Source organism: Bos indicus, chromosome X (assembly GCF_029378745.1).
Source record: "Bos indicus isolate NIAB-ARS_2022 breed Sahiwal x Tharparkar chromosome X, NIAB-ARS_B.indTharparkar_mat_pri_1.0, whole genome shotgun sequence".
Lineage (NCBI taxonomy): Eukaryota > Metazoa > Chordata > Mammalia > Artiodactyla > Bovidae > Bos > Bos indicus.
The window spans coordinates 131,110,476-131,123,104 of record NC_091789.1 but is presented as its reverse complement, the minus strand read 5'-3'; the positions used below and the strand labels follow the sequence as shown (position 1 = coordinate 131,123,104).

At 41.8% G+C, this 12,629-nt stretch overlaps 1 protein-coding gene across 8 annotated transcripts in view; it reads left to right on the top strand.

The window, feature by feature from the left end:
* Positions 1 to 12,629, top strand: part of PHEX (phosphate regulating endopeptidase X-linked) — a 245,020-nt gene that overhangs the window by 157,872 nt on the left and 74,519 nt on the right. For all 8 annotated transcript variants that reach the window (XR_011565209.1, XR_011565208.1, XR_011565207.1 and 5 more), the window contains one exon: positions 4,877 to 4,935. Coding sequence is in view for 1 of the 8 variants with exons in the window: in XM_070783865.1 (XP_070639966.1) it covers positions 4,877 to 4,935 (59 nt within the window). In the remaining 7 variants the exon portion in view is untranslated. The remainder of the gene's footprint in view (positions 1 to 4,876; positions 4,936 to 12,629) is intronic.

Genomic DNA, 12,629 nt, shown 5'->3' with positions numbered 1-12,629 from the left:
CATCTCATATAAGATGTTTTAGTAATTCTTACTGAAGGAAATGGCACCCCACTCCAGTACTCTTGCCTGGAAAATCCCATGGATGGAGGAGCCTGGTAGGCTGCAGTCCATGGGATCGCTAGAGTCGGACACGACTGAGCGACTTCACTTTGACTTTTCACTTTCATGCACTGGAGAAGGAAATGGCAACCCACTCTAGTGTTCTTGCCTGGAGAGTCCCAGGGACGGAGGAACCTGGTGGGCTGCTGTCTCTGGGGTCGCACAGAGTCATACACGACTGAAGCGACTTAGCAGCAGCAGTGAAGCTTCAGAGGCCCCATCAGGCTCCATCTGGTTGTTTGATTTCTTTGTTTTGTCTGCCTTTGTCCCCTAGAAGTTAGAAACATTGTTTCTACATGGGTCTTACCCTAATGTTTTGAAAGTTTATTATTTACTAAAGGGAGGGGAGTTGGGAAGAATGGGTAGAGTAGAGATGAGTTATAGGAATACATTTCATCTTTGGTACATGCTGTGGTTCAGCTCAATGTGATTTAGAAGCCAAGTTAATTCTTCCCTCTTGAGTCAAAGGGCAGACATAAAAATGCTGGATTCTTTGTGTAGTGGTTTCCCATTGCTGCTGTAATGAATTATCACAACCTTATCAGCAATTCAGAACAACACAAATGTGGTCCCTCACAGTTCTGTAGGTCAGAAATGTGGGATGGCTTGGCTGGTTTCTCAACTTCAGTTTTCATAAGGCTGAAATCAGGATGTCAGCTGGCTTGGCTCTTAGTGGGAGCCCCTGGGGAGAACCCTCTTTCTGTCTCATTCAAGCATTGGCAGATCCAGTTCCTTGTGGTTGTAGAACTGAGGTTCTTACTTCTTTGCTGGTTGTCAGCTGGGGGCCACTCTTAGCTCCTAGATGACTCTGTCTGCTCTTTGCTGTGGCCCCTGCCTCTCACAGCCAGCCACGGCATGTCAAATCCACCTTGCCCTTGGAATTTCTCTGACTTTTTGTTCTGCAACATCTCTTCTTCTTTCTTTCCTATTGCATCTCTAGGGTTCAAGCCAGAGAACGTTCCTCATTTTTAAGGATGTGTGTGATTAGATTAGGCTAGCCTGGGATTAGTTCAATTCAGTTCAGTCGCTCAGTTGTGTCCGACTCTTTGCGACCCCATGAATTGCAGCACGCCAGGCCTCCCTGTCCATCATCAACTCCGGAGTTCACCCAAACTCATGTCCATCGAGTCAGTGATGCCATCCAGCCATCTCATCCTCTGTCGTCCCCTTCTCCTCCTGCCCCCAATCCCTCCCAGCATCAGAGTCTTTTCCAATGAGTCAACTTTTCGCATGAGGTGGCCAAAGTATTGGAGTTTCAGCCTCAGCATCAGTCCTTCCAGTGAACACCCAGGACAGATCTCCTTTAGAATGGACTGTTGGATCTCCTTGCAGTCTAAGGGACTCGCAAGAGTCTTCTCCAGCACCACAGTTCAAAAGCATCAATTCTTTGGCACTCAGCTTTCTTCACAGTCCAACTCTCACATCCATTCATGACCACTGGAAAAACCATAGCCTTGACTAGACGGACCTTTGTTGGCAAAATAATATCTCTGCTTTTTAATATGCTATCTAGGTTGGTCATAACTTTCCTTCCAAGGAGTAAGCGTCTTTTAATTTCATGGCTACAGTCACTGTCTGCAATGATTTTGGAGCCCCCGAAAATAAAGTCTGACACTGTTTCCACTGTTTCCCCATCTATTTCCCATGAAGTGATGGGACCAGATGCCATGAAATTAGTTTTCTGAATGTTGAGCTTTAAGCCAACTTTTTCACTTTCCTTTTTCGCTTTCATCAAGAGGCTTTTTAGTTCCTCTTCACTTTCTGCCATAAGGGTAGTGTCATCTGCATATCTGAGATTATTGATATTTCTCTCGGCAATCTTGATTCCAGCTTGTGCTTCTTCCAGCCCAGTGTTTCTCATGATGTACTCTGCATATAAGTTAAATAAGCAGGGTGACAATATATAGCCTTGATGTACTCCTTTTCCTATTTGGAACCAGTCTGTTGTTCCATGTCCAGTTCTAACTGTTGCTTCCTGACCTGCATATAGGTTTCTCAAGAGGCAGGTCAGGTGGTCTGGTATTCCCATCTCTTTCAGCATTTTCCACAGTTTATTGTGATCCACACAGTCAAAGCCTTTGGCATAGTCAATAAAGCAGAAACAGATGTTTTTCTGGAACTCTCTTGCTTTTTCGATGATCCAGTAGATGTTGGCAGTTTGATCTCTGGTTCCTCTGCCTTTTCTAAAACCAGCTTGAACATCTGGAAGTTCATGGTTCACATATTGCTGAAGCCTGGCTTGGAGAATTTTGAGCATTCCTTTACTAGCGTGTGAGATGAGTGCAATTGTGTGGTAGTTTGAGCATTCTTTGGCATTGCCTTTCTTTGGGATTGGAATGAAAACTGACCTTTTCCAGTCCTGTGGCCACTGCTGAGTTTTCCCAATTTGCTGGCATATTGAGTGCAGCACTTTCACAGCATCATCTTTCAGGATTTGAAATAGCTCAATTTGAATTCCATCACCTCCACTAGCTTTGTTTGTAGTGATGCTTTCTAAGGCCCACTTGACTTCACATTCCAGGATGTCTGGCTCTAGGTGAGTGATCACAGCATCGTGATTATCTGGGTTGTGAAGATCTTTTTTGTACAGTTCTTCTGTGTATTCTTGCCACCTCTTCTTAATATCTTGTGCTTCTGTTAGGTCTATACCATTTCTGTCCTTTATCGAGCCCATCTTTGGATGAAATGTTCCCTTGGTATCTCTAATTTTCTTGAAGAGATCTCTACTCTTTCCCATTCTGTTGTTTTCCTCTATTTCTTTGCATTGATCACTGAGGCGGCTTTCTCCTTGCTATTCTTTGGAACTCTGCATTCAAATGGGAATATCTTTCCCTTTCTCCTTTGCTTTTCACTTTTCTTCTTTTCACAGCTATTTGTAAGGCCTTCTTAGACAGCCATTTTGCTTTTTGCATTTCTTTCCCATGGGGATGGTCCTGGGATAGTCTAGGATAATTGCCCTGTTTTAAGCTCCTTGACCTTAATTACACCTGCAGAGTCCTCTTTGCCATGCAGTGTAGCATATCCACAAGATCCAGAGATGAAGGCATGGACATCTTTGGGAGGATGCTTAATTATATTTAACTACAAGTAGTGACATTAGGTCAGTAAATGTGCTTTCTTAAGCCAGCCAGTAAATTTGTGTCACACATTAGGATTTATTGAAACACAAATCCTAAATTTGAAGGCAAATAATATATATATTTTATGTAAATGAATATAGGTTTCAGCTTGGGCAAGAGGCACTCTTTCTTGATTTCCAGTGTTGTCCCGAGTATAATCCTGAAGAAAACTGGTTTAAAGGCAGACAGACTAGACCTTGTGCGAGTATATAGTATTTGTCAATCTCATTGTCCTTTCCTGTGAGATAGGTTTTCCCCCATAGAAACTATAAGAATTATTAACCTGTGGCTAGAAAGTGCATAGGGCATAATAAGTGCTCAGTGAGTGTTAGCTGCTGCTGCTACTGCTACTAATGATAATAACAAGATGACCGTCATGGGCTTTTTATAAGAGGAGAAGGTATGGGTGGACCAAGTAGAATGAGCACTTGCATTTCCTGCCAGTTTCATGTTAGTCTGACATAAATTATTAGTCTGATGGAATTACTTTTTTAGACATAAATTGGTAAAATGATTGTTCTGAAAAGGGATTTATATGTTTATTTTGAGTACTTTAGCTTAAGACAAAAGCTTGGTTTTAATCATAAAGGGCAGTGCATGAAACTCACAGGCATAAAGTCAGGGGTCAGCAAACTATGGGTTGAGGGCTAAATCTTGCCTGCTGCATGGTTTTGTACAGCCCAGAAGCTAAGAATGATGTTTAGAGGTAAATGTTCATAGTCAGTTTGATGGGAGGAAGCACTAACTTTGAACTTCAAAGCGTAATGTTCTCCTGCCACTGAAGAATTTTGTTCCTCTCATTAATAGGCCCATATTACCAAAAATTATACTTGATTATTATATTTTGACTTTCATCAATAAAACTTGATAGAAAATTTTCTCTCACTCTAGAAGAACCTACATATCCTTGATTTTGCCTCTAGGTCCAGGAAATGCCTAAAAGTTTACGATCTGTTTACACAGAAAATTTGCTGAGTCCGATCTGAGTAACCTCCTGTGCATTTAAAATGCAGTGTAGACTCTTCATCGCTGGAAGGCATTCCCAAGAGCGCTTAGTGCAGTACCTTAGTGTTATAGAGACACTGAACCAGGAAGATAGGCGACTTGTGCACCACAACCTGGCTAATTGGTGACAGGGCCCGGATGAGCCATTAGAACCTTTGGTGCTTAAATCAGCAAATGTTCTATGGGAGCCGGCAGACCTTTTGGGTAGCATGGTTTTGCTTTATTATCTCTCTTTACATGGACTTCTATGTTGTCACCTGTCTCAAGCCTTTAATGGCCAAGTCAACCTACAAAACTCAGCTGTCCCGTGGCCCCATTGAACAGGGCCTGCTAAACATCAGTGTGTTGCTCTGTTTCCATCTGTGGGTGGATCTCTGTAGATTTGAGAATTTTTCATTAAAGTTGTTTCAGAAGCCCTGGTACCCCTTTCCATTTTCAGTAATGGTGAATAACCAGATATGTTCGGTTTAGGATGAGATTATTCATAGAGCAGAGCAATAGCCCTTAACTGAGGTGGTAATTTCCCCACATGTTCTATTTCCCCATTGTTCCCTGGTTATTTGCTAATAAATTGTGCCAGCTTGTATGTGTTTCACTGCACTCCTGCCTGGATAATGGTGATCACGTGGTGATGTTTGTTTCTCTTTCTACAGGTGGTTTACAAATCCAACGACTGTCAATGCCTTCTACAGTGCATCCACCAACCAGATCCGTGAGTGCTGGCTCCTTGTCTCCTTAACGTGCTCCAAAATGGGCAGAACTGTGATTTAAGAGCAGGGCATTCTTTATTTCCCCCTAGAAGTGACCAGGCATGTTGGTGAAGAAAGTTTGTTTCCCTGCCTCTATGTCCGGCTTTCCTCATTTTCTTTACCTTTTAAGCTTTTTTTTCGAGAGCTTTATATAACTAAGTGTTAGTTGCTCAGTCGTGTTCAACTCTTTGTGACACAATGGACTGTAGCCCACCAGGCTCCTCTGTCCATGGAATTCTCCAGGCAAGAATACTGGAGTGAATTGCCATGCCCTCCTCCAGGGGATCTTCCCAACCTAAGGATCCAACCCAGGTCTCCAGCATTGCAGGCAGGTTCTTTACCATCTGAGCCACCAGGGAAGCCCAAGCTTTATATAACCATTAAGTTAAAAAAAAGAGAACAACTACAATATATAAAACTGCAGTGATGTTGGCCATGAAAAAGGAACAAGCTTCCACTTTTCTGTCATGATGGTCTTACTGATGTTTGTTTTCTTTCTAGGACTGATGGGAAAAACAAGTAGGTAACTGGGCAGATTTTAGAAGCTGTTAAGAAAAGCTTTGAAATGCTCTAAATAATCCTCGGATGTAAAGTCTTGAGTTTCTTTTATTTACATGTACTAGTACATGGGCTTCCCAGGTATCCTAGTAGTAAAGAATCCACCTGCCAATGTAGATGTGGGTTTGATCCCTGGGGTGGGAAGATCCCTGGAGAAGGAAATGGTAACCCACTCTAGTATTCTTGTCTGGGAAATCCTATGGAAAGAGGAGCCTAGCAGGCTACAGTACATGTGGTCCCAAAGAGTCAGACACAACTGAGCGACTAAACAACAGCAACAAATTAGGTACCTAATTATAAATACCATGATAAGTTAAAAACATTATTAAGGATCATATTGCCACAAATAAAAAAATCTGATAGCACCAAGTATTGATGACAGAGATGCATAGTGCTAGTGGAAATGTAAATTGGTTCACCCACCTTGCTGTACAATTGGGCAACACCTGGAAAAGGCAGAGATGGATGTATATGTCCTTGAATGTCATTTAAGCTCTTGACATGTGCCCGAATGCTGTCACTCAAAGTGTGGTCCAGTGATTATCAGCAACAGAGCCCAAGGTGGAACTTGTTAGAAATGCAAATTCGGCCCCACTTTAGACCTATTGTTCATAAACCCTGGATATCGGGCCCAGAAATCTGTTTTATTAAGCCCTCCAGGTGAGGCTAACATACCTGGGGAAGCAGTGCCCTAGAGAAGTCTCACATGGGGAGGCCCACATGAGAATGCTCATAGCAGTGTTCCTTATGATAGCACCTAGAGGGGAATAACTTACCTGGCGCACCAAAAGAAAATGAATGAAATGTGTCATGTTCACACAAGGGCATGCCGTGCAGCAGTGCACAATGAGTGACCAGAGTGACGTGGATGAAGTTCACAAGTAATAGGCTGTGTGTGTGTGTGAAAAAACAACTTGGGAGAGTACATGGAGGAAGACATCATAAAAAAAGAGTTGAAAAGCACGCAGAACAGTTCTATATATTGTCCACAGGTCCGTCCACGTGTAGTAAAAGTATGAAGACACTGACAGAAAATGACAGACACCGAGTGCAAGGTGGCAGTGAGCTGTTGTGGGAGGGCAGGCTATTCCCGCTGATGCCCTTGCTGGTTTTTCACCCACCTTGCACCTCTTCTGGTCTCCACATGCCCTCGCTTGTATGGTGTGTACGTTGAATCCTGTGATTTTAAGTGCACATCTAACCCCATGGTTTTAAGCCTGTCTCTTTGCTGTTTGGTGAATGCAGGTGATGGAATTTATGAGGACTTGCTACCCTTGGCCCGCCCCTGTTGTTTCCCCCCAGATCCCTCTAATACCCTCCTCACTTGCCTCCCTGCTTCTGAACTCATCCCCCTTTGATCTAGTCTAAATATAACATTGTAGCCATTTTAATGCTTTTTACAGTTGTCTCATGTCCCTTCTTTGCTCAAAACCCATTATTAGCATCCCACCTCACACAGAATACAAGCCATATTACTTGAAGTGGGGCCTGTTACTGAGGCCTGTTATCATGCTGCCTTTGTCCCCACTCTGTTTCAGTCACACTGGCCTCCATCCTGTTCCTGGACCACGAAATAATCTTCCTTCCAGGCATTTGTACTTGGGATTCTCTTTGCCGTGGAAAATCTCCCCAAGTGATCTGCATGGTTTGTGAAGATCAAATCTTCCTTCAAATCCTTGCTTGAATGCCACTTTCTCATTGAGGCCTCCTGGCCACCCACTCATGGCAGGTCCTCTGGCATCCTGACAGGACTCCCTGACTAGAGAGAATAGCCCACTCCCAGCAAGCACACCTTTTTAGCGTCGCCCTCATGTGGCCACTTTGAGGAACGACAGTGTCTACAGAACTGGAACTGGTATGGGATAGTACTTAACAGTATGTTAGCTGGCGGTGTATTATTATTATGAAAACGCCATTGCTTTCTTCCCCCGCCCCCAGCTTTATTGCAGTATAATTGACAAATAAAAATTGTATATATTTAAAATATACAACATGATGCTTTGTTATAGCTCTGAGTTGAGAGCTAAGCTGCATGTGTTACATGGGTACTTACATTTTAGATAATAATTATAGCTACTATTTATAATAATATGGGTTTTGTTTATATAATATGAATTATATAATTTGGAATAACTTATTGGGCGATAGAAAATTCTTTGAATTATCTATTTTTAAAGAAAATGTTTTACTAGGTACATGGAAAAGAATATAAGTAACATGCTAGAACACAGAAAGTTATAAAGTATACAAGAAAACATACAATAAAATAAATAATGTTTATGAACCCACCACACATCCAAGAACCAGAACATTCCTGATGTTATTGCATCTGTCTATGTTCCTCTCCATCCCTTTCTTATTCCCCACCATTGCACTGTTCTGATTTTTGTGTTTATCATTTCTCTTTTTAAAGAAATTTGAAGCCATTTACATATCCCTAAGCAATATATTATTTATTTTCAGTTATTTTTAGCATGATCTTAAGCAACTGTGATTTTCCTTCAGCATTTTTTTAAGATTCATCCAGGTAGCATGTGGCAGTACGACTTTCATTTTCACTGCTGTGTGACATTCCATTGTGCGACTGTACCCTAGATTACTTATCTGTTCTACAGAGCTATGAGTTTCCCTTTTCCTAGGTTTTCACTGTTCTAAACAGCGTTGCTTTGAATATTCTCATGAAAGTGAAAGTGAAGTTGCTCATTCGTATCCGACTCTTTGCGACCCCATAGACACCAGGCTCCTCCGTCCATGAGATTTTCTAGGCAAGAGTACTGGAGGGGGTTGCCTTTTACTTCTCCAGGGAACTTCCTGACCCAGGGATTGAACCCAGGTCTCCCACATTGTAGACCATCTTTACCATCTGAGCCACCAGGGAAGTCTCCCTGGTGGAGAGAATATTCTCATACATGTCCCCTGAAACAAGTGTTTTAGGTATATACTATGATTGAGTGGAATTACTTTGTAAATACTCAACTTTACCAGGTAACACCCAATGTTTCCACAGTCAGTGTTCCAAAGTACAGAGTGTCTTCACCAGTTCTCATTTTCATCACTTCTTGGCGTTGGTAGACAGAATTTTCACCATTCTAGTGAATGTAATAGATCAGTTCTTATGCCAGAAAAAGCATTGAGATAGATTGCTCACCAATATTTCCACATTCACTTTCCAATGTCAGTGAATGCTTACTGCTCTTTGGGGGATTTAAGTATGCCTAATAATATTTTTGCCTCTAGGATTCATCCCTGTTCAACATTTTTTTTTTTTCTGGGAAGAGCTGATCTTATCAGAGGTTTACTGAAGAAGCAGCCATTTCAGGGTAACCAAGTGGTTTCACGAAGCTCAGGAGCAGAGGAGGTTTGGAATGGACAATTTGAAGCAGTATTTTAATTAAGAGATTCAAGCTGTTTCTATTTTCCTAATGACCAGTGCTTGCTCTCATTGTAAATTACATTCTCAGGCACGATGACAAGGAGTCCTATGGGTAACTTTTTTTCTTTCTTCTTTTTCTTATTTTCTGGACTACAAATTAAGACAGGTGGAGTTCCTTCTTATACATTTCCCCACTGGGTTTCCTGGGATGCCCCCCCAACCCCCAACTGCCTTCTTTTTGCTCCACTGAAGGAGTGGAAAATTGAAGTGATTTTCTAAAATGAACGTCTTTATTGATTAGGGGCCTGTTCTGACAGCATGTGGCCATCTGTTTAATTGGGTTTCACATCTAGTTGTAGCTATACTTAGTAACGTGATTTATGAGAATTTCACTCAGTTCCCATGATCATTTTCTGATTTATGCCATTTACGTCAACTTCTGAATGCAGTAGAGACTTGAGTAGAAAATAGAAAACCTGTAGGGTTTTGGTTGATCTGTTTGTTTGTTTTTACAAATCCATACCTGTATGTGAAATCCTATGACTTGTGGTCATCTTTCAATGTTAGATTTTTGCAGGGTGTTTATAGCTTCTTATTTTTCTACCCTTGTCAAGCTAGGTAGCAGTGTCTTCAGACACAGAGTGTAGTGTGAAATAATAATGACTTAAGTCTGCTGTATGGGAAGTTATACTTAGGAGCTATTGCATAATTTAACTATATTTGAACTGATAAGGTGGTTAAACAGGAAGAAAAGGGGCTGAGGTTGTTAGTGCCTAAACTTGTGCTTCCCTAACTCTGTGATAGGTGTAGGGCTGGTCTTCCTGCTTTTAGTAAGGAGACCAGACTTTGATGGGAGACCTTGTATGCCACTGATTCAGTTGCATGACCTTGGTCAAGGTGTTTCTCCTTCCTGAGCCCTCTTGTCCTCATCTGCCACATGTTGAGGTTAGAGTTTTTGATAGGATTTAACAAGATCAACTTGAAAAGTGCCAGCATATAATCAGGGTCATGATTTTGTATATCAAAAACCGCCATGCCCACTAGTAATGCCTGGGATAGCCAGTCGGTCACAGGATACACAGCATAATATGAAGCTTGGGGGAAGGGATATTTTGAACTTTTGTCCTCAGAAGATTTTATACATTAAAAAAATGTTTTGGTAAACTTCCCTGGTGGTCCAGTGGTTAAGACTCTGAGCTTCTACTGCAGGAGGCTCAGGTTCGATCCCTGGTTAGGGAACTAAGATCCCACATGCCACATGGAGTGACCAAATAAATGTTCATAGCAGCTTTATTCATAATAGCAAAAATCCAGAAAGAACCTAATTTCCATCAACAGAAGAGTAGGTGAATGAACTGTGGTATATTCATACAACTGAATATTGCACAGCAATGAAAAAGAACAAACTGCTCCATTCTACAGTATGTGAAAATGCCTCTAACTTATAATGCCCAGTGAAACAATGCGTGGTTCCATTTATATGAAGTTCAGGAATAGGGAAATGAATTTGTGGTCGAAGTGACAGGATTAAAATAATGATGCCCTTTGTTTGGGGGGATATTGACTGAGATGGGGGCACAGAAACATCATCTTGATCTAGGAAGTGTTTGCACAGGTGATACTTTGGTAAAACCTCACTGTGTTCTATTGTAATTTTTTTATATACCATAGAATTTTGCCTTTACTTTATGTATATAATACCTCAACATAAATAGTAATACCTCCGTTCTCCCTTTGAAAAGTTTAGAATAGCATAGACCATACATAGACATATGAGCTGATGACAGGTGACCTCAGATGAGGCTGCCAGAAGTGTAGATGAGGGATCACAAACATTTTCTGTAAAGGGCCAGATAGTAAATACTTTTGGCTTTGGAAGCCATATGATTTCTGTTGCAAATTCTCAACTTTGCTGTTGCAGCCACGGACAATTCATAAACAGATGAGCATGGCTGCGCTCCAGCACAACTCTTTAGAGGGCTGCAGTTTGCCAGTCGGAGTGGAGAGCACTGGGAGAGGATGGGATCCAGGGAACCTTGTAGTGTGTTGCTGCCCCAGCTTCCAAAGTATAATACTTCAGGTCCAGTCAGGCAGTGGTCCAGTGCCGTGGTGGGGAGCCACTCACATTTGGTTCTCATCTCCACTGATACGGACTGGTGTTTAGCAGAAGATTCATGTATTCAGTATCAAAGTGTATCTGCGTAGTGCCTCATTTCAATATTACTTTTTTATCTTAATAGGTCTCAAATCATATTAAGCATTTATTTTAAGCAAATAAAACCTTGGTTTGAAAATAAGCAAGGCCTAAGGGCTAAAACCAATGATTTTATTATCTTATACACAAGGGATTTAGTTGCGTCAGTTTAATCACAGATACTCTGCTAAAGAAGATAAGCCTTTGTCCCCCGGCTGGGCTTAAGTTGGCATCAAACTATAGAATTAATCCCGAAATCAAACATAGACTTGTTTTGCTGTTAAGGAAATAACTGTGTTTCAGACTGGTAGAATTTCTCATGCTTTGCTGACTGCCTGAAACCATAAAGTGGAAGCCAAGTTAGCAAATACTCACCTGCGGCCTCTACTGGACTTTAATGAAATTAAATCCCTGAATCCACTTGAATGGTGTATTTGAGGAGAATTTGAAAATAATCTGCCATAGTTTGGGACCTCGAAGAAAGGAAACTCAAGTGGCCACCTAATCCAGACTTATTATTATCTAGAAGAGATCCTGACAGAGCAATTCTTAGTAATTTTTCTACTGATTCATGTCATATTTATAGCGCCCCCCCCCCACCAAAGATTCTTACTTTCTGGTAGTCACACTCCTGTGTAGTCTATCCAACACCAGATGAGGCTGACCTCCGTAACTAATAGGATACTGTAGAAATGGCAGAGTGTGACTTCTGAGGCTAGGTCGTAACAGACATGTGACTTCTGCCTTGTTCTCTTGGATTGATAACCCGGGGGGAAGCCAGCAGCCATGTCATGAGGGCCCTCAGGAAGCTGGTGGAGAGGTCCACGTGTAAATGACCCAGGGCCTCCTGCCCATGACCAGCACCCTGTGCGCCGGCCATCTTGGAAGCTGGTCCTGTAGTCCAGCCAAGCCTTCAGGTGATGGCGGCCCACACTGGTATCCTGACAGCAACCTCATGAGAGACCCTGAGACAGACCATCCAAGTAAGCTGTGTCTGAATTCCTGACCCAGAGAAACTGTGAGACAGTAAATATTTTTTGTTTTGAGCCACTATTTGGGGGGAATGCTTTGTTAGCTAGCAAAAGATAAGTAATATAGACATTACAACTCCCCAGGTACTGAGTTCAGTGTTAAGTCTATATAATATTGTATGGTGTAGTGGTTAAGAGTGTGGGCTTTGATTCTGAATCCTGACTTGGCCACTGATAACTCGCAACCTTGAACAGGTTGCTTAACATCTTTAGGCATCAGTTTAATTATCTATAAAATGGAGATAATAGTAGTGACTATCCTGTAGGGTTGTGAAGATTAAAGGTGGTAATATATATATAAAATGTTTGGAAGAGAAACTGGTTTGTAGTAGGTAATCAATAAATCTTAGCTGTTAAAGAGTTCTTGCTTTTGAGGCGTCCGGAGAGAGAGAGACTTGTGAAAAGTCATTTATAAGAGATCATAGTATGCAACGAAAGGGTGCGCAGTGCATCCTGGTAGCCTCAGAGCAGTGGTAATTACCTAGGGGAGTGAAGGTTGGC